Source organism: Schistocerca cancellata, chromosome 10 (assembly GCF_023864275.1).
Source record: "Schistocerca cancellata isolate TAMUIC-IGC-003103 chromosome 10, iqSchCanc2.1, whole genome shotgun sequence".
NCBI lineage: Eukaryota > Metazoa > Arthropoda > Insecta > Orthoptera > Acrididae > Schistocerca > Schistocerca cancellata.
Window position 1 is genome coordinate 127512397 of NC_064635.1, and position 21628 is coordinate 127534024.

The 21628-nt window shown below is 40.6% G+C and overlaps 1 protein-coding gene and 1 pseudogene across 1 annotated transcript in view; both read right to left on the reverse strand.

The window, feature by feature from the left end:
- Positions 1–5756: 5756 nt before the first annotated feature.
- LOC126107050 (5S ribosomal RNA) lies at positions 5757–5874 on the reverse strand (annotated as a pseudogene).
- A 155-nt stretch (positions 5875–6029) lies between these two features.
- Positions 6030–21628, reverse strand: part of LOC126106418 (uncharacterized) — a 61959-nt gene continuing 46360 nt past the window's right edge. Inside the window, exons 4-5 of the mRNA XM_049912694.1 lie at positions 17236–17356; positions 6030–7685 (exon numbers count right to left, since the gene is read on the reverse strand). Coding sequence (XP_049768651.1) covers positions 7457–7685; positions 17236–17356 — 350 coding nt within the window. The 3' untranslated portion in view covers positions 6030–7456. The remainder of the gene's footprint in view (positions 7686–17235; positions 17357–21628) is intronic.

The window sequence follows — 21628 nt, forward strand, 5'->3', positions numbered from 1 at the left end:
TACAAGACGTCATCAACGATTTGAAAAACAATAAGGCAGCTGGCCTGGACGATTTGAGATACGAGCAAATGAAATATTTTGGACCGACAGTACAAGCATGGATCGTAGAGCTAAGGAATAACTATATTATAACTATGCAAATTCCTAAACTGTGGAGGAAAGCTCGGGTTGTTGCGTTACTAAAACCAGGGAAAGACCCAGCTGAAGCTAAAAATTTCCGGTCTGTCTCACTGCTTTGTCATCTATTTAAAGTGCTAGACCTAATGATCCTCAAACGCATAGCTGATTATATGGACAAAGCCCTCATTAACGAACAATCTGGATTTCGACCAGGAAAATCATGCTGTGGCCAAATCCTTAATCTCACACAGTACATCGAAGACGGCTATCAGGAGAAGTAATTAGGATCGAGTTCCTGGATCTCAGTGCCGCATATGACACAGTTAAGTTGCTTACCCAGAAAGTGGATAATGTCACTAAGGACTACACCCTTTCTATGTTCGTGCAATGCATGCTACAGAACAGACGCTACTGTGTAACCTTACAATCTGAAAACAGCCGATGGAGGACACAGAAAAATGGACTTGCACAGGGTAGTGTCTTGGCTCCAATATTATTTAACATCTATACAAATGACCTTCCCATCAGCCACCAGACACGAATGTTCATATATGCCGAAGATGCAGCAGTGGCCACACAGGAAAAAACTTTTGAACAAGTGGAGGAGAATCTCACAGCAGCCTTAACAGAACTTGCTACCAATTTTTTTTTTTTTTTTTTTTTTTTTGTCATCAGTCTACTGATTGGTTTGATGCGGCCCGCCACGAATTCCTTTCCTGTGCTAACCTCTTCATCTCAGAGTAGCACTTGCAACCTACGTCCTCAATTATTTGCTTGACGTATTCCAATCTCTGTCTTCCTCTACAGTTTTTGCCCTCTACAGCTCCCTCTAGTACCATGGAAGTCATTCCCTCATGTCTTAGCAGATGTCCTATTATCCTGTCCCTTCTCCTTATCAGTGTTTTCCACATATTCCTTTCCTCTCCGATTCTGCGTAGAACCTCCTCATTCCTTACCTTATCAGTCCACCTAATTTTCGACATTCGTCTATAGCACCACATCTCAAATGCTTCGATTCTCTTCTGTTCCGGTTTTCCCACAGTCCATGTTTCACTACCATACAATGCTGTACTCCAGACGTACATCCTCACAAATTTCTTCCTCAAATTAAGGCCGGTATTTGATATTAGTAGACTTCTCTTGGCCAGAAATGCCTTTTTTGCCGTAGCGAGTCTGCTTTTGATGTCCTCCTTGCTCCGTCCGTCATTGGTTATTTTACTGCCTAGGTAGCAGAATTCCTTAACTTCGTTGACTTCGTGATCATCAATCCTGATGTTAAGTTTCTCGCTGTTCTCATTTCTACTACTTCTCTTTACCTTTGTCTTTCTCCGATTTACTCTCAAACCATACTGTGTACTCATTAGACTGTTCATTCCGTTCAGCAGATCATTTAGTTCTCCTTCACGTTCACTCAGGATAGCAATGTCATCAGCGAATCGTATAATTGATATCCTTTCACCTTGTATTTAATTCCACTCGTGAACCTTTCCTTTGCTTCCTCGATGTACAGATTGAAGAGTAGGGGCGAAAGGCTACAGCCTTGTCTTACACCCTTCTTAATACGAGCACTTCGTTCTTGATCGTCCACTCTTATTATTCCCTCTGGTTGTTGTACATATTGTACATGACCCGTCTCTCCCTATAGCTCACCCCTACTTTTTTCAGAATCTCGAACACCTTGCACCATTTGCTACCTATTACGAAGGCAATAATCTCAAACCAAACCCTAGTAAATCTCAAGTATCCGCCTTCCATCTTAGGAACAAACAAGCCAAACGGAAACTCAGAGTCATGTGGCAAGGGGAAGAGCTGAAGCATAGAAACAGCCCAAAATACCTGGGAGTAACATTGGACAGAGCGCTTACTTTTAAGCAGCTATGTCAGAACACTAAAAAAAGGTCTGTGCCAGGAACGACATACTGCGGAAGCTAACCGGTTCATCGTGGGGAGCTCAACCACAGGTTTCGCGCACCACGGGTCTGGTGCTGAGTATCTCAGCAGCGGAATACGCGGCGCCAGTTTGGAGGAACTCTGCCCACACTAAGCAAATTGACGTCGCCGTAAACGAAACTGTACGTATTGCCACAGGATGCCTCAAACCAACTCGCAAAGACAAAATTTATCCCATCGTAGGCATAGCACTAACCACTATCCGCAGAAAAGTGGCCACCGAGATCGAAAGATCAAAACAAGAGAATGATCCTAGACACCCGATGCATATGCACCGAAAACAACGTGTCCTGCTGAAATCCCGCAGGAGTTTCATTGAAACTACGGAAGAGCTCGCCACCAAGCCCGTCGCAAGGCGGCTGTCTCTTTGGGAAGAAATGCTGGCACACTCCACAACGGAACTACTTGAGGAGGGATCTGCAGGATTTCAACTGCCTTTTACAACTTGGAGGTCATTAAACCGGCTGCGCACTGGAGTAACTGGGTGCAAATCAAACCTGTTTAAATGGGGCTACAGTGATAGCGATAGGTGTGAATGCGGAGCAACACAGGACTTGGACCACCTATTGATTTGCCCAGATATGTCTATAACATGCACTAAAGATGGTATTTTGAAAGTCAATGACAAAGCAACCTACGTTGCTAATTACTGGGAAGGAAAGATATAATTGTTGCATCCGGATACGGAAGAAGAAAAAACATCCACCGATTTCTGTCCCGTTCGTGGTGCGTCTTTCTGCCTTTTCTTTTGACTTAAATTATATGTACTATATCTTCATACACAACAAATGAATATCAAACTTCTGTCTATAATACTACACTTATCATCTATGTGACGTTTTCAATGGTCATTATTTCATAACTACACACAAACTATTCATAAATTAATAAAGCCATATTGGATATTAATAATCGCTTCAGCTATATTTGGTCCTTTATTATTGAACCATTACTGGTTTCGCGGCACCAAAGGCCACATCTTCAGGCGAACTTTTGTATAAGAACAAAACGAGAAGGAATAACAACCCTGAGATATACTGTAAATTATTTTATTATATTATTTTAAGATACCAAATTTCTTTTTAAATAGTAAAAATTCTTACATGAGGCTATCAAAATGTTGGTACTTACATGACTAAAACATTGGAGCGAAAAAACTCGCTAACTTTTTACGCAACATTCGTTGTTCGTCAGAACAAAACACGGCTAAAAGACGGCGTGTCGTAGAAGAAAACAGCCGTAATCCAAAGAGTGGATGGGTCCTACACAGATCGTATCATGGTGATCCACTAGTAAGGAGAAAAGGAATGAAAAGTAGTAAGGGTAGAAGAACGGATCCTCAAAATTACAGACCAATATCCTTAACATCGGTTTGTTGCAGGATTCTCGAACATATTCTCAGTTCGAATATAATGAATTTCCTTGAGACAGAGAAGTTGCTGTCCATGCAACAGCACGGCTTTAGAAAGCATCGCTCCTGCGAAACGCCATTCGCCCTTTTTTTCACATGGTATCTTGTTCATCCGAGGTGAGGGTATCATCGGGAGTGCCCCAGGGAAGTGTGGTAGGTCCGCTGTTGTTTTCTATCTACATAAATGATCTTTTGGGTAGGGAGGATAGCAATGTGCGGCTGTTTGCTGATGATGCTGTGGTGTACGGGAAGGTGTCGTCGTTGAGTGACTGTGGGAGGATACGAGATGACTTGGACAAGATTTGTGATGGGTCTAAAGAATGGAGCTAACTCTAAATATAGATAAATGTAAATTAATGCAGATGAATAGGAACAAGAACCCTGTAATGTGTGAATACTCCATTAGTAGTGTAGCGCTTGACACAGTCACGTCAATTAAATATTTGGGCGTAACATTGCAGAGCGATATAAAGTGGGACAAGCATGTAATGGCAGTTGTGGGGAAGGCGGATAGTCGTCTCCGGTTCATTGGTAGAATTTTGGGAAGATGTGGTTCATCTGTAAAGGAGACCGCTTATAAAACACTAACACGACCTATTCTTGAGTACTGCTCGAGCGTTTGGGATCCCTATCAGGTCGGATTGGGGGAGGACATAGAAGCAATTCAGAGGCGGGCTGCTAGATTTGTTACTGGTAGGTTTGATCATCACGCGAGTGTTACGGAAATGCTTCAGGAACTCGGTTGGGAGACAAGGAGGCATTCTTTTCGTGATTCGCTACTGAGGAAATTTAGAGAACCAGCATTTGACGCTGACTGCAGTACAATTTTACTGCCGCCAACTTACATTTCGCGGAAAGACCACAACGATAAGATAAGCGAGATTAGAGCTCGTACAGAGGCATATAGGCAGTCATTTTTCCCTCGTTCTGTTTGGGAGTGGAACAGGGAGAGAAGATGCTAGTTGTGGTACGAGGTACCCTCCGCCACGCACCGTATTGTGGATTCCTGAGTATGTATGTAGATGTAATTTTGGGCGAGATTGAAAAATCAAGAAGTGGTTGGCACAAAATGGAGGGATGTTCTACCTGGTCAAAATCGTCAGGTAAATAGCTACTGGCGGAAAAGTAGAGCTTGAAAAGCGCACTTACCGCTTTTCTGATTTGTATGGAGCCGCCTACAAGGGGATGCAGCCGCTCGCTCTGTCATACTGACGGCAAGAAAGTAAACAGCTGGCCTGCGGACGCCTCGCGCATGCGCCGATCACACGCGGTCTCGAGCGAATGATTAGTGGTCTTTTCGGGGATACACGAATGGTGAATGAGAACAAGGAATATTGGGATAAAAAGTACAAAAGCTTTTTTTGAAAAAAAAAACGATGTTCAGAATAACAATATGATAGTGACAGTTCACATATTTTCGTTAATATAGCCCATATGTTATGCTGAAGCTAGAGTGTAAGACATTAACATCATATGGACATATTACGGAAACTAAACTAAATAAACCTTAAAACTTTAAAAATTTAAGAACATTAAAATTCTAAAAATTATTGTTCCGTACAAATGTTTCAAAAAGTTCTTCACTTTGACAGTTAAAAGGATCCAAGACTGTAGTGAATTTTGACACATATTAAGTGTAGATAAAACTCGAGAAAATTTTAATAATTTTAAAACATACTTGGAAGGAAGACGTGGGAAACCTAAGATAATTGTCGGCTACATAGGAGGCAACAAAGTGAGGTGAGGAGAGAGAGGGGGGAGGGAGGGGGGGGGAGGGGTACGAAATGGATTGACCGAGGAGGAACAAAAGGGGACTAGGTAAAGAAAGTACAGAGCATTACTCAACTTACTTAGGGAGTCTAAGTTTGCCAAAATGCTACAGTGCTTCAGTGTTTCATCTCCGTTTGCGCACTCGGGGTTTGGTGTGCAAAACGACTACTGGGTCTCATAATTTCGATCTCCTCCAGGATGCTTCAACTGTGGCCCTAGTTTTTTCGATGTAAAATTCTTAAGTTACTAGTGAGATTAATAGAGAAATAGAGAGATAGGTAATTAATATATATATATATATATAGCTCTCCGTCTTCAGGCCACAAGTGGCCCATCGGGGCCATCCGACCGCCGTATCATCCTCAGCTGAGTATGCGGATAGGAGCGGCGTGTGGTCAGCACACCGCTCTCCCGGTCGTTATGATGGTTGTCTTTGACCGGAGCCGCTATATTCGGTCGAGTAGCTCCTCAATTGGCATCACGAGGCTGAGTGCACCCCGAGAAATGGCAACAGCACACGGCGGCCCGGATGGTCACCCATCCAAATGCCGGCCATGCCCGACAGCGCTTAACTTCGGTGATCTGACGGGATCCGGTGCATCCACTGCGGCAAGGCCGTTGCGCAGATAGATAATTAATAGAGAAATAAATGTTTTGGTCAATGTTCAGATGTGCATGATAGAGAGGCAGTATCAGACAGGATTATATACAGCAGTGAATAAAATAAGTCTGAAGGTTTTGACTTAGTAAAGTACCGCAGTTCGTAGTGATAAGTAAGTTTATTTACTGTATAAAATATTACAAAAGTAGTTACATTTCTTTTAGACACACATTAATTAACAGAACTAAAATATTTTGTAGTAGCTATTTGTGTAAATACAGCTGAGTTGTAAAGTTATATCATCTGCCAAAGGCATTGCAACATTTACTCACTGGAACTGTTACACTGACACAATTAACACTTTTTTCAGATGAGCAGAATATTGAACACATGTCCAGTGAAAACTTATGCCTACCAGAGAAGACTTGTTTTTAGATACCGTCTTTTTTTTACATAATATTCCAGGTAAATATAGAAGATGGTTACATTAACGTTAAAAAGACAATGTACAGAGGACACAATTGTAGAATTAGAACACCATTGGGGTTATACTTCGAAATAAGACAAGGACTTAAGCACGGAAGTATTCTATCTCCTGCACTTTTTAATGTTGTGATGGAGGGAATGAATAGGGCAGTTAAAGATACAGTAAAAGAAAAAGACAAAAAGATGATTTTTGCAGATGATGTGGTAATATGGGGTGATAAAGAGGTAGATGAACAGTTACAGGTTGATGCGTGGAAGGAAATAATGGAAAGGTATGGATTAAAAATAAATGAAGATAAGAGTGAAGTAATGGTATTTGGAAGAGAGAAAGGGATCAACGGAAATATTACCTTGAATGGAGAACCCCTCAAAGTGGTAGAAAGTTTCACTTATTTAGGGAGTGAAATATCTAGGGATGGAAGAATAACTAACGAAATTAATAGGAGGTTACAGAAGGGAGGCAATTTCTACCAAACAATAAAACACCTGATTTGGCATAATGAAGTTTCATAAAGAGCAAAACTCCTTATGTATAAGAATTATTACATCCCTATTGTCACCTATGGTGGAGAAACATGGACAATGACAGAAAGGGACTGGAGCAGACTGCAAGCAGGGGAAATGAAATTTCTCAGAGCAGTTAAGGGAAATACAAGGATGGACAGAGTAAGGAATGTAGAGATTAGAAAGGACCTTAAACAAGAAAGTATGAGAGAAGAAATTGAAGGAAAGAGATTAAGATGGTATGGGCATGTTAAGAGGATGCATGGGCAGAGACTCCCCAAAATTATGGAAGAACTAAAGATGGATGGGAAAAGACCTAGAGGACGCCCAAGAACACGGTGGAAAATGGGAGGGAGAATATCTGCAGAAAGGAGAAGTGTGACCTGGCACCAAGTGGAGGAAGAAAAGTGGTGGGAGGACCGAGCCAGACGGAGAGGACTCGTCAACACCCAGACCCGGCAGTAGCTGGAGCGGGATTCGGATATAGATAGATAGATAGATTGGATATTGCAGGAGGAATATACGAGAGCGGTAGCTTTCCATCCTCGCCTCTGCTCCCTGTAAGACCGCGGTTACCTGCAGCAGAGTTCAAGTAAATGCGTTGCTCATCTGAGCTACAGGTGAAACAGCATTGCCGAGATCACACACAGGCAGCAGGTGAAACAAGCCACAGAAACAGCGTGCGGCAGCACCATCGTGGCTGAAGAGACGCACGGGACGCCGCACTTGGTTCCCGTGAAGAACGAGTGGATGGCCTCGCTTATGGCTCCCTGCGGCGCTTCGCACAGTTCTGATGGCCGAGTCGCCTTCACGTTGCAGGCAGAAGCTGCAACCGCTATCTGGCTGTAAAACAGGTCAAAAATATTAATCCAATTTCAAATACCAAGCTACGTATCGTTGCAAAATGATGACATTCATTTATTTTATGGAAAGGGCTTTCACATTGAAAGCACTATAATGATCACTGACGTCTCTTGTTTTTCTGGAGCTTCAGTAATCCGATATACAGGGGGTTACAAAAAGGTACGGCCAAACTTTCAGCAAACATTCCTCACACACATAGAAAGAAAATATGTTACGTGGACATGTGTCCGGAAACGCTTAATTTCCATGTTAGAGCTCATTTTATTACTTCTCTTCAAATCACATTAATCATGGAATGGAAACACACAGCAACAGAACGTACCAGCGTGACTTCAAACACTTTGTTACAGGAAATGTTCAAAATGTCCTCCGTTAGCGAGGATACATGCATCCACCCTCCGTCGCATGGAACCTCTGATGCGCTGATGCAGCCCTGGAGAATGGCGTATCGTATCACAGCCGTTCACAATACGAGCACGAAGAGTCTCTACATTTGGTACCGGGGTTGCGTAGACAAGGGCTTTCAAATGCCCCCATAAATGAAAGTCAAGAGGGTCACCGAATCTGTTGTTGAGAAGCATACGAACACTTCGACTGAAATGTGCAAGAGCACCATCGTGCATGAACCACATGTTGTGTCGTACTTGTAAAGGCACATGTTCTAACAGCACAGGTAGAGTATCCCGTATGAAATCATGATAACGTGCTCCATTGAGCGTAGGCGGAAGAACATGGGGCCCAATCAAGACATCACCAACAATGCCTGCCCAAACGTTCACAGAAAATCTGTGTTGACGTGATTGCACAATTGCGTGCGGATTCTCGTCATCCCACACATGTTGACTGAAAATTTACAATTTGATCACGTTGGAATGAAGCCTCATCCGTAAAGAGAACATTTGCACTGAAATGAGGATTGACACATTGTTGGATGAACCATTCGCAGAAGTGTACCAGTGGAGGCCGATCAGCTGCTGATAGTGCCTGCACACGCTGCACATGGTACGGAAACAACTGGTTCTCCCGTAGCACTCTCCATACAGTTACAGTGACGTGGTCAACGTTACCTTGTACAGCAGCAACTTCTCTAACGCTGACATTAGGGTTATCGTCAACTGCACGAAGAATTGCCTCGTCCATTGCAGGTATCCTCGTCGTTCTAGGTGTTCCCCATTCGCGAGTCATTGGCTGAAGTATTCCGTGCTCCCTACGACGCCGATCAATTGCTTCGAACGTCTTCCTGTCGGGACACCTTCGTTCTGGAAATCTGTCTCGATACAAACGTACCGCACCACGGCTATTGCCCCGTGCTGATCCATATATCAAATGTGCATGGGCATCTGCCAGCTCCGCATTTGTAAACATTGCACTAATTGCAAAACCACGTTCGTGATTAACAATGACCTGTTGATGCTACGTACTGATGTACTTGATGCTAGTACTGTAGAGCAATGAGTCGCATGTCAACACAAGCACCGAAGTTAACATTACCTTCCTTCAATTGAGTCAACTAGCGGTGAATCGAGGAAGTACAGTACATACTGACGAAACTAAAATGAGCTCTAACATGGAAATTAAGCCTGTATACACCCTGTACAATGATCACTGACGTCTATTGTTCTTCTGGAGATTCAATAATCTGATATATTACTAGCTTTCTCCTAACCTGCCTGTTAGCCGACAGCGCTAACCAGCTGCTTCCTGGACTCGGGTAGGCCCACCGTCCCCGCATCGAATCCGTCTGGCGGTTTAACGACGAGGGCCGGTATGCCGGCCAGCCTGAATGTAGTTTTTAGGCGGTTTTCCACTTCCTGCTGGGTGAATACCGGGCTGGCATTCATGTTCCACCTCAGTTACACGCGTCGCAGACATTCGAAACACATTCGCACTATTCCATGGATTACACTAGTAGCATACGGTTGTGGTAAACTGATTACGTTCTGGTGGGCACAGGGCGGCGGCCACCCCTAACACTGCCAAATCCGTTGTAACCACACCGATCTTGCGATCGCTGCGGGACTATGGCGTCAGGGAAGGAAAGAAAGAAAGAAATTACTAGCTTTCTCCTAAAGGCAGTGCCATACCTTATGACTGGTCTGAAATTACAGTAATGTAGAATTTTATCTGTGTTCGTATGTGTGGTACTGGATAATATTTGCACTTCAAATGCAAAGTTACCTAATTTTGTTGACAGGATTCACAACACACATTGCAGTTTAAATCAGTCAAATAATTATCCGTCTTGATCGCTACACTTTGCATAGAACAAAACGAAGACATAGGACATTTAGGACCTCAAGACCCTGCACCTCGTCAATTCATCTGTACACTTTTACCATGAATAGAGCAGCTTAGTGAGGCCCCCTACCTTGTATAATAATCTGCTGTCTTTGGATGGCGTTCAGAGCAATTATACTTGTCAACTAAAATTCAAGTTAACGTCTACAAAATAAGCATGTAGCAACAAAAAAAGATTACATTGTGGACACGTTTTGGAAAGACTAACAAAGCTAGACAAACTGTTTCACATCAGTTTGTTGAAGGGTAGTAAACCTTACCGACATTGCCACGACAAAAGCAGAAAATTGATTGAAAAACAAAGGGTTTCAGGTTAAAATAACTGCTCAAATAGATTTCAAACTAATGAAGACTGCTATCCCAGAAGTCAACAGCGCATGTAACGTGGCTCAGTTTTATAGGTGTCAACAAGAAGACATAAAAGGGTCAGATTCAGTAAAAAGAATCAAATATTAATTGGGAACAACACAGATGTTCAATGAAACAGGCAGATAAGAGCAATTTCACCATACTTATGTACAATGATGTCTATGTACGATTAACCAACGAAATGTTTCAATGATAATGTCATAGACGTGTAAGAAAATGTAGTCATCAAATTTTACGACATCAAACAGAAAGTTTCCAGGAGTAATTTCTTGTTCTGTGGCTATAGATATAAAAAGATATTGATCAAAATGAATACAGTTATTCCAGAACTAAGAGCACAAGATAAACTATATATAAATAATATTCTTATTCAGCAATAAGTAACAATATGTCATGTCTTAATTATAAAATTCAGGGGAGATGTAATAAGAGAATTCGTTTCATACTTTTGAAAGACCATTTAATATGAAAAGTAATTACGAATTCGCCGACTTGGTCAAAGATACTGAGATTCCTTAAGGTGCAACTCTTGATTCCTTTGATACAGAAAACTTATATATAAACATACCAATCAGTGAAATCTTGTACGTGTAATGAAAAAGGTTAGTTGCAGTGAGTGCCTTGAGCTTATGGAAACTTTAAAACTGCATCTGTCTTTCAACTATTTCACATTTAATGACAAAATATTTTATCATAAAAAACGGTTAGCCATAGGAAATAGTTTAGAAGGAACTTTGGCTGATATTTTTATTAATGAAGTGGAGAACGGCTTTTTTGATTCAGATCCTCACATATTTGACTAAATTATCTGTTATACAACATATGTTGACGACGTCATACTGGTCTACAGGAGTCACCGGGATAACGTCTGCATTATAGCCGAATAAAATGAGTGCAATGCATACAAAATTGAGTATATTGTGGAGTTCGAGAAAGAGAATAGCATCAGTTTCATTAAATGTGTCTGTGACCAAAAAAAATATGGTAGATCTTTGCTTAGGGTGTTCAGGAAACCGACGAACGCCAATACAATTACAAACATTAACTCAAGCCACCCAAATAGTACAAATGGGCCTACTTTGGATCAGCGACCCACACGTTTCTTAAGCTTCCACATGAAAACAACGACATTGAGAACCAGCTGAGTATAATGAGGCATGTCATGTGGGCCAACAGATAAAATGTGAATTATGTGAAAAAATATTCATCAAGCTGAAAGAGCAAAATGGAAACAATGACTGTAAAAAGGGTGGTCGCGGTAATAAATACGTAGCAGTGGCGTAGTACAGTGGGGAATAATACAAACGAATCGCGCATAGGTTTAAAAAAAGCTAAAGTGAACATGGGCTTTAACATCAAAAGAACCTTTGGAGTAAGACTACGGCATAGAATCGGCGAGAAACGTAATAAATTCGTGGATTCTGGTGTTTATAAAATAAACTGCTGGGAGGATAATAAATTGTGTTGTCCAAACGGGAAGATACTTCACCGTTAGATTTGGGGAGCTCTCATGTTATAGGTAGAGTAGTGCTATCGGTAATCATATGAAGACCGACATACGTAAAAATAGATCATATACAAGGTAATTTTGAAATATTACGAAGGCTCCTAGAGGATACATCCTACAAGTATTAGAGGAAATTGAAGTCTTCGTTCAGAGCATAAGAGAACCACAGCGCTTAACGACCAAAATTAGTTTTCTTTAAACTGGTTCCTTGACATCGTCTAAGACTTGTTTACGTAGCAGTGCTGCGAAGCAGACGTGTGAGCATTGGTGGCAGGCCGTGGCAGGTATGACCACGTTTTGCAGTTTCAGCACAAGTAGACACAAGAGCCGCGAGATGGTGACGATACCTAAGTCGACAGCTCGTTCTGTGTTAACGTGTTGATGCCCACGTCACTACTTTTTATATCCTCAGTCTAATCAAAGGTTCCAGTACAGCTTCACATAACTTACAGCAGGGATACAGTCGTATTAAACTCTGACAGTAAAGCCATACATCACACTGTTTAAAAATATTATTGTGCATTTTATTTTTACAGATTCCTTTCACGAAATGACTGTATGCTATTTTTATATAAGGTCTACATGTTCAATTCATTATATTTATAGATAATTTTTTAAATGAGTGTATGCTGAATTTGTAGATGTTAATTTGAATTTTCATAGACATGTCCAATTGCTTTTGACGCCCCCTAACGGCCACAGATTGTCACGTAAGTTAGGCTGCCTCACTGAACAGCACTAGTCATGGCAGAAGTGCACAGATTAACTGAGAAGATACAGTGTATTTTTAAGTGTGGTATGTGTTCGCTTTGTTCTAAATAATGTATTACTGTATTTCTGATAGAAATATTACTTCTCATTTGTGTGGCTGTGGCAGAAAGGCGTTAAGGTACATATTTTTAAACAATATAAAATGTGATCAGGATGGGTTGACTAGCGGTAATGCCAACAGACTCATAGATTTATTTTATGTCATTTGTAGACGAAGACTAATTAAAGTCCTGATTTAGTCCTAGATATTTGATAGATTTCCCATCTGGTATGTCATTCTTGTGACATTTTAATTAACTGGACTTTTAATTGATGGGTCCTGAACAGCTTGCATTTCTGTGAATTTTGGGGTCAACCTAATTACCTGTAACCATATTTCTAATCAACCAAATTTATAGAAGAGGCAAGCAGGGTTATTTTTCTGCCTGGCAATTTTCAGTTAATAAAGAGGGACTATGTACAAACAGAATTGATGTTAATGTTCAAATCTGTAAGATGGCAAGAACTATGTCCCTCACATGAAGTCATTAAAGATCACCTAACTGACGTTGAGCGAAAAGTAGGGCTGAACAAAATGACTGACAAGGCACAATGCATCTTGTAGAGGGGATAGTATGGACATATTGGAATAATTAATGTCGGGTGATGGTTTTAAAGTAATCCACAAGACATGAAAACTTTGTGGAAACGTGTCGATTTACTGGAGGTTAGTTTATCCCAGGGAAGTATTCAGAGTTGACCATGGCCGGCTGGGGAACGGCGAAGGGAAGCGACAATAGGCAGCTTAGGGCGGCTCAAGCTCTGAGAAAGCGGTAACGGGGCGCGGCCTCCAGCTGCCTTAAGATGAGTGACAGTGAGTGGGTGGTTGACCCCATGCTATTGTACCGGGAAGCAGACGGAGAACTTGTACGCCTGTTGATAAATGTCTGTCGTCCCGTTTCCAGGGAAACATGCGAGAAAGCCGCGCAAAGCTACGGTGGAGCGGTCAACAGAGGTCAAAATATGCATGTTCGTGACTACAGCAACTTCACGCTGAATTCACGGTCCAGAGAGTCTGAAGTAAATCAAGTGAAGAGTGACAGAATGAAATACGCCGGCCTCTGATGGGAACGTAGGACCAAGGAATTTGAAGTGCTCTCCTGGGAGTCAGAATTCTGGAAAAATTGGTGTTTGTGCAGACGATAACCTCGATGGGTGGCCTGGTAGGAGCTAAATAGCAGAAGTTGAGAGGAAGGGAAATTTTGTGGGAATTTGTTCACTTCCCAGAGCAGGCATTGGTCGGCACTGGGAAGCGACGCATAATTAACGCGACTTGCGCTGCAATTGGCGTAAGTGATTTTGCTGGAGGGGAAACCGAGGCGAAGAGCGGACTGGGAGAAGTCCCCGTAGAGGTCTTCCATTCCCAGTTTGCCTAGAGTGCGGACGTGGCGTTCTTTACTCAGCTTGCCTGAGAAAGAGTGAGCATCTCTGCAGTGTAGGACTTAGCAAACGGAGCGATTGAGCTCGGAGATAGGAAGTTTTGGTTCAGTTATGTACTGAGCAAGATAGCTAGGAGTGAATAGACGAGCGCAGCCTTGCAGCACCACGAGGTCGGCCGACGTCCACACAACGACGACGCCACGCCACGCTGCATTCGGTGATATTGCGCCCCCTCCGGCCATTGATTAATTTGCTGGAACACGTCGGCAAAGTTTCCACGAGGGTTTCATGGGCCGTGTATTGTAGAATTCTTATCGCACTTCGCATTATGCCTGGGTCAGTCGATGGAAATTACTTTTGATTTATCGCGCTTTACTCCACGCAAACGCAATTTATTACCACTGCCTGTTAGGAGAGTCATGTAATGTGATTATCGAAGGTCGTGAGTTAAAATAAATCTGTGCTAATCGACTGCATCCGTTTTCAATCAAGTAGTTGAAATCCCAAGTCACTTTCTTAATTAATTTTATGTTCAACATTTGCATGTATGTTCAATAGCTGAATATAACATGAATGTGCACCCATTTTTAATTAAAAGGGATCAATTCTGAACCAATTAATGTCAACACTGCCACCGCAGTTCAGTCAGGAGTCACAGGACATTATTACTTTCTTTGCGTTATCCGACATTGCGGCAGTTTTGCACTCTCTGTTGATCTTTTATTCAATTACCTGGGGTGAACACACACCAAAACCAGATAAGTGACGTGTGGGGTGTTACAAATCATTGACATAAAGCAGAAAGAGAATAGAAGCAAGAATAGAGCCTTTGGGAACATCTTAAGGCAACTACTGTTCTCTATTTTAAAGGATAACTTACTGTGTCTGAGGAGACAATTATCCTTTTTCCTTCTGTTATATAGCTGTGAAGTACACCATCACATTACAGTTTATGTTGCTGCACATTTTACATAAAGAGCTGAAACTGATTCATAACTTACACAACCAGGACAGTAATGGAAATGCTTGCAACTAATTCACAGCAAACAGCTTAAGTCTCCGTCTTACAGTCTCAGAAAAACTATGCAATACTAGACAAATAAAAACTATTTGCAAGGAGCAGAAATTAAGGTCATAGAACACATATTAAATGAAACTCCACGAGCGAAATTTCCAGCCATCCAGATATTAAACAAACGGATAAGTTAACCAAAAATCTTAAATCTGCTGCTTTTCACTTCGAAATATTCTCGGCCTGTTGTCCTGCAAATGGCATTTCTCATGCATTTTACTTACTTTTACTCAATACTGTCTTGTATTATTATTTCCTTGGCAAAACTACTTATGTCAAAAAAATAGTACTCTATAAAACTGCGTTGTATCAATATTGTGTAAAGTTGTTAATCGAAAATTTTGCATATGATTCTTTATAGACCCTGGAATTCTTGCTCTTATGTACCAATACGTTTTCTCCAAAATAGTATTTGTACACATTAACAACAGTTAATTTAGGAAAAACTGTAAATAAAGATGTATCTCTGTCTAGAAAATTTTATATACTCATGTAGAATTTTTAGCATTTTGCCAGACAACATCGTGATGCAAATTGGGAATCCCTGGGCGTTAAAAATTAAGTAAAGGAGTTATTATGGTATAATGATAATTTTTACTTATGAATCGTCTGACAGCAACTGAATAAAACACAATTTTAGTGCCATCTGCGTTTGGCCTTTATTTTCTGCAATGCATCATCAGTGGCCTGGAATATGTACATATGTTAGCTATTTAATTTACATTTTTGTCACTGCGCCTATAGGTTATAAACAGTTCTGGTGGTTGGTATTTCCTATTAAGTAGTAATGTTTTGAACTGTACTTACAGGCTGCGTGGACAATTTCTTACATATTACGCTCCTGTTGCATTTTTGGTGCTCTTCTTCTTATGAATGCCAATTTGCGTTTTTTTTTCCACACTCCACAGCACTATGAACTGAACGCTTGTTTCAATGTAATGTTTTGGTTTCTTTTGCCGACTGTCAAATGTTTTTGCCAAAGATCGAATGTTATTGCCAAACTTTCGACTGTAATTATTGAAGTATCTGTGATCTGTTCGTGAATGCATTTGTGTGTGTGTGTGTGTGTGTGTGTGTGTGTGTGTGTGTGTGTGTGTATTTTGGTGTGGTATTTTTTTCTGGGGTCCCTCTGTTGTTTTATGTTATCACTTCCTTTATTAAGTGTAGTAGGGAGCCTGTGCTGATGTGTGTTTGTTCATTTATCATATGTTTGTTTTCTGCTATGGAAGTTTTCTTGCGTTTGTATAAGATGTTTGTTATGGTTGGTTATTCTCATTATTTTAATTTCTTGTTCCATGTTTGTAGGATGATGGTTATGGTGTTTTAAATGCTCTGCAAATTCGGAATGGTGTGTTTCATACTTCCAACATCTGATATGTTCTTTGTATCATTTTTCAAAATTCCTGCATGTCATGCATATGTATACTGCATCACAACTTTGATGTTTATATATTCCTGATTGTTGTAATTTGTCCCTCTTGGTAGCTGGCTGGCTTAGGTGTGATTGGAGGGTTTTCCCAGGCTTATATGCTATTTTGAAGCCCTGTCTCTTTAGGATGTTTGCAACTCTGTGTGTTAGTTTATGTATGTAGGTCATGGTGCACCATCTGGTTCTTTTCTGTGTGGTGTTGTCATTGTGTGTGTATGTTGAGCGTGTTTGTAAGTTTTCAGCTTGTGAGTTCTCTTGTATTCTGGAAATTTGGTGTTTGTTTTGTATTTGTGATTTATTTATTGATTGAGCCTTTGTACCATATGTGTGTCATACCCATTGTTCCTAGCTATTGTGTTTTATTCAGTTGCTGTCAGACGGTCCATAAGTAAAAATTATCAATATACTGTAATATTACACACAACTGAGGAAGACAGGACTACAAAAGTTGAAGATGTTAAGTAAAGGAGTGCCACATAAGCCATAGCTTTAATAATTAACCTGAATTTTTGGAACCAGATATTTAATTTACAATCAACGCTAATGATCATATTAAACAGGGAGCAATTTGTCCTGTACATAGACATTTGAGCTCTGTTAGACACATAGTACGTGTTTCACAAGAGAAACCCACTCAGAGTGATACGAGAAGTAGTCCACTTACTTGCACATAGCCAGATCCAGGGGCACCCTCATCAAGTCCACAGTACTGTTCACCCTTATTGTCCTCTCAACGCATTTTAAGAAAAAGATGCTGTTCCAACAGTTAGGAGCTGCAACCAGAACTGGAAAAGAAATTCTAAGTTAGACACAGTTTCAAATTATGTTTGGTAAATTTTCTCATTGTTCCTTATTACTACAACATCACATTTAAACAAGTGTAATCGGCTGCTGTGGCACTGGCCCTTTGCAGATAACATTGGCCCAGAGGTGGAAAAAAAAGTTTCCATGCCAAGAAGATCAACAAAAATGGATGTTTCTTGCCTTAAACGACAAGTAACAGCTGCGTTGCATTTGCACTATTTCTGTAGTTCACGGATTTGCCGCTACTGCCGTACCTGTGATGTTACAGGTCTGTTAGTGAAGGTAGAACAGTGGTGTTCCAACATTCATTCGTTCATTTCATAGAAAACTATATTTAATGTTTTTAAGGTGTGTTTGTTAGTCCTACATTTGTTTAGATTGAATTATAAAACAATAAATTTCTTAATCTTCATTGTGGTTCGATATACAAACTACATTTCGCAATTGGATAACGTGGTCCTCTGTTCGGATGTTAACTTTGGCTCAGATAATTTTAGGCTAAGGTTTTGTCTATTTTGTTACTTACCAGGATTTATTTTAAAAACATTATACCCTTTAAAACAAAAATATTTCCCATCATGCTTACATGTTTTTCCTGTGCTACTAAATGAATTGATGCAGGGCCTAAAACGGAGCATTGCCCAGAACTTTGTCTCCGAGTTTTAAAAGTGTGGGATTGTGTTACTAGAGCCAAAAGATTCTTGAATGCTTGCCAATGAGCAAACATGAAGCTGAGATGATACGAGTGGAAGTCTAAGAATAGCTAAAAAATATGTGTTACTTGGAGAATGTTGTGCAGAACGAACCAACCCAAAAAAATTCTGTAACAAACGCATTTTCTGTTCCTATACTGGATAGCTATTTCTTATCGGTTTTGTTAACATTTAAACTGCGTCATTATTTCAAATGACTAACTTACTAAAAGTAAACTAATTATGTTTTTCCTTGTTCATTTTACCTCTTTAAATTTTAGCTGCTTACTTCAGATTTTGGAAAGAGATGATTCAATGAACATTAGTGTGGCAGTATTAAATGTACGATCATTTTTGGTGGGTTTAACATGGAACTGGTGAATTTTTTAGTGTAGTGTGAACAGATTAGGATATGTGGGACAAAGTCATCTCAGTTTCCAAAATATGATAACATCCCACTGATTTAGTAGCACATGAGGGGCAGATATTAAAAAAATATATTATACTACGATTTATCAATACCCTGTCAACTAATCAGTGCTTAACATGTCAAAGAAGATGGAAAAGTTGTCCAATGTTACTCCAGCTGACGGTAATGTAATGCATTGACTCAGATGAATAGCGTTATACCAATAATGTCTTTTGTGCATGATAACGGATAGATACTCCAGTATTTTCATGCTTAGGGGACGTGTAACGCCGGAAATGCATATCCTCCTATTTCCATCTGCTGCATTATAAATTTTTTTTCCTTATTTTGTTACCTGAAGATATGACATTTCTGTGTCTTTATATATTGTAATTGTTTCACTGTTTGTATATATATATATATATATATATATATATATATATATATATATATATATATATATATGCATTTATGTTGGTTTGTTTTGTGAATATTATTTGTACTTATACGCTGGGTCTGGCCTTGGGAAAACTATGCTGTCGAACGAATACATCGATAGGTCGTGTGAAGAACAAAAGTGTTTAGGATCTTTGGTAGTGTGAACTCGGTCGCGTGGAGTGCGGGCAGAGTGGGAGTCTGGCTGGGGTGGTGCAGTGGAGCAGGTGTGTTGTGTGACGCTCCCGTGAGTTGCCGCGCTTTCGGGGTTGGGCAGCACGTAATTGCGCTCGATTTGCTATGATAGTTTCTGACACGGTGTCGCGGACGGGAAGCATTAGCTGACGCACATCAAGAGCCCGTTTCGCCTGGTGACCGTGTCGAGAAGAAGGCGTGCCAACATCCAGCTTCTGCAACAGCGACGGCCGACAATGAGTGACTGTCGCCACCTCCTCGATCGATGGCTTCAAACCTTCAATCAACCAACAAGGAAGACTGGAAGCACGTAAAGTTTTAGAACTTTATGACAGACCTCAACTTTTCAAACTGATCCATTTTCATAACTAAATGACAGCAACGTAGGATGAACCTTTGTTGCTCATTGTCCCAATTGCATTACCAAGCAGGGTCCCTTCCTTTTCCGGATTGAACCAGAGTGTCGTTGAAATTCAAACGCCAGCATCATTCGACTTCACTGCTTTAATTTCAAAGTTCAGTTAAGGTATTCATAGCTGGGTACAATATTTAGATTACACAGTCACAAATTAAGAGTGCGAGTTTTGTTACCATATTTTAGCTTACCTGTGACTGCAGCTCAGCTTGGTACGTACTAAATTTTACTATTGTTAATTGTTCAGAATCATTTAATTCAAGATCAAAGTTAAATCTCTTTTTTCTAAATTGCGTAGATTCAAGTAGCTTTTGAAATGATTGTTGAGGTAGTCCAAGACTAACCGTATTTTACTAAATTTCGATGTTCTTCGGAAAGAAAGCTCACTATTAACTCCAGTCACTAAATTAACTTTCAATTTTCCGGTTTTATTAATTATTTTGCTAAATTAAGTCAGAGTGTAGCGAAATTTATTACTTCTGACAAACTTTCAGTTTTCACACTACACGTGTCAATCTTCAGTTGCCACGCTTGTAGTACTAATTATATGTGTAATAAACTTTCCTTTTCAGTTACTATAGTAATTGTCCATAGGACTGGTGACCGTAATTTCCCCCAAATCTCAAATATCTAATTACTGCTAGTCAATTATTAACGTAACGGCCGCACATTTACTTTCTTTATTAACTTTACCCCTTTTCAAAATTAATTTCCACCAGTTTAATTTGCATTTTTCCTTTCATTTAGATGTAACCATTTCCTCCCTCTTTACCGACAGATTAACTTCGGTGACGATTGCTTTTTTCCCAAATTTCCATTAGGTACACGCGGTTTAATTTTTCACTGTCATTAAGGTCGATAAGTGAGGGGGAGGTTACAGACATGCTGATAAAATTTCATCCTAATGAGAGCCTATTTGTAGTGCAGAAAAAAGCCGTTCCTGAAAATGAGGAATGATGTGAGTACATGACACCTACTGTGTGTGTCTAACGTTGCTGGAACTTCTTAGATGGAGATCACAACGCAACGGAGAAAGAGGACAAGCACGCGCACCTTATCGCCATCTTTCAGACTTCGAGCAAACTCGAATCAGTGGCATGAGGGACATGGGAGCATCACACCAACCGACTGCACCGACTGCTGGCTACAGTGACGTGACTGCAAAACGATCGGTGACGAGATAGACGCAGGACAACTGTGTCTCTAGAAGAACAGGAACGGTCCCTTCCAGAAGGTCTACACCATAAGAAGATCCTAGCATTGTTCAGCTGGCTCTTGTGAACAGATGGACGACAACCCCTGAAATTCCGGCAGAGTTTACAGGCACAGCGTCACCAAGAAGCCGTTGGGAACAGGTTGTTGGAAACTGGGTTGAAATCTCGAGATTACATGCAATCATTTGAAGGTGATGCCTTCCACAGACAATGGTGCAGTAAGAGTGAGCCGGGAGACTGGGTGGCATTCTGAAATGCTTAGTGACGAGCCGTGTTTTTGTTTTTTGTGGTAAAATCGATGAACTAAGCTTTTTGGTATTCGATGAAAGTGGTGGGAGCTCTCTTTTTATTCGATGTGTGTGCACTGTACATTTTCAAACAGAAGTAGCAGTCGATATGTTACGCCACAGAGGTTCTCAGTGAAAGCAATGTGATCTTTGTTTGTGGTCGTTCCCAGCACAGCATTCAGTGAGAAGCGAGTAGCAGAGTCATCTGTTGGTCACGCTGCAGAGCAGTCTGGAAGCAACTAGTAGAACACAGGGGATGCTGCTTTTTGGGAATATCATTTTGTTAAGATTGATTTGAAAAGTGTGAAGATTGTGAAGACCTCAACCCCACAGGAAAAATAATTATCAAAATCTGAACTGTGAAGTCATCCAAAATTCTAGTTGGATAACCACACTCTTTGTTATAATTCTCAATTGGTCACGATCCCACTTTGTTTATGAACTGAAAACTCTAATATTCACGAGAAACTGCTCTGAATTTAACCTGAACCGACAAAATTGTGTATATATTGTCTGGAACTTCAAAGATATCTAAGACAATATCTGAAAGGAATTAGAAAAAGTGACAAAATTTCGCGAATCACAATATTGTTAATAACTGCATCA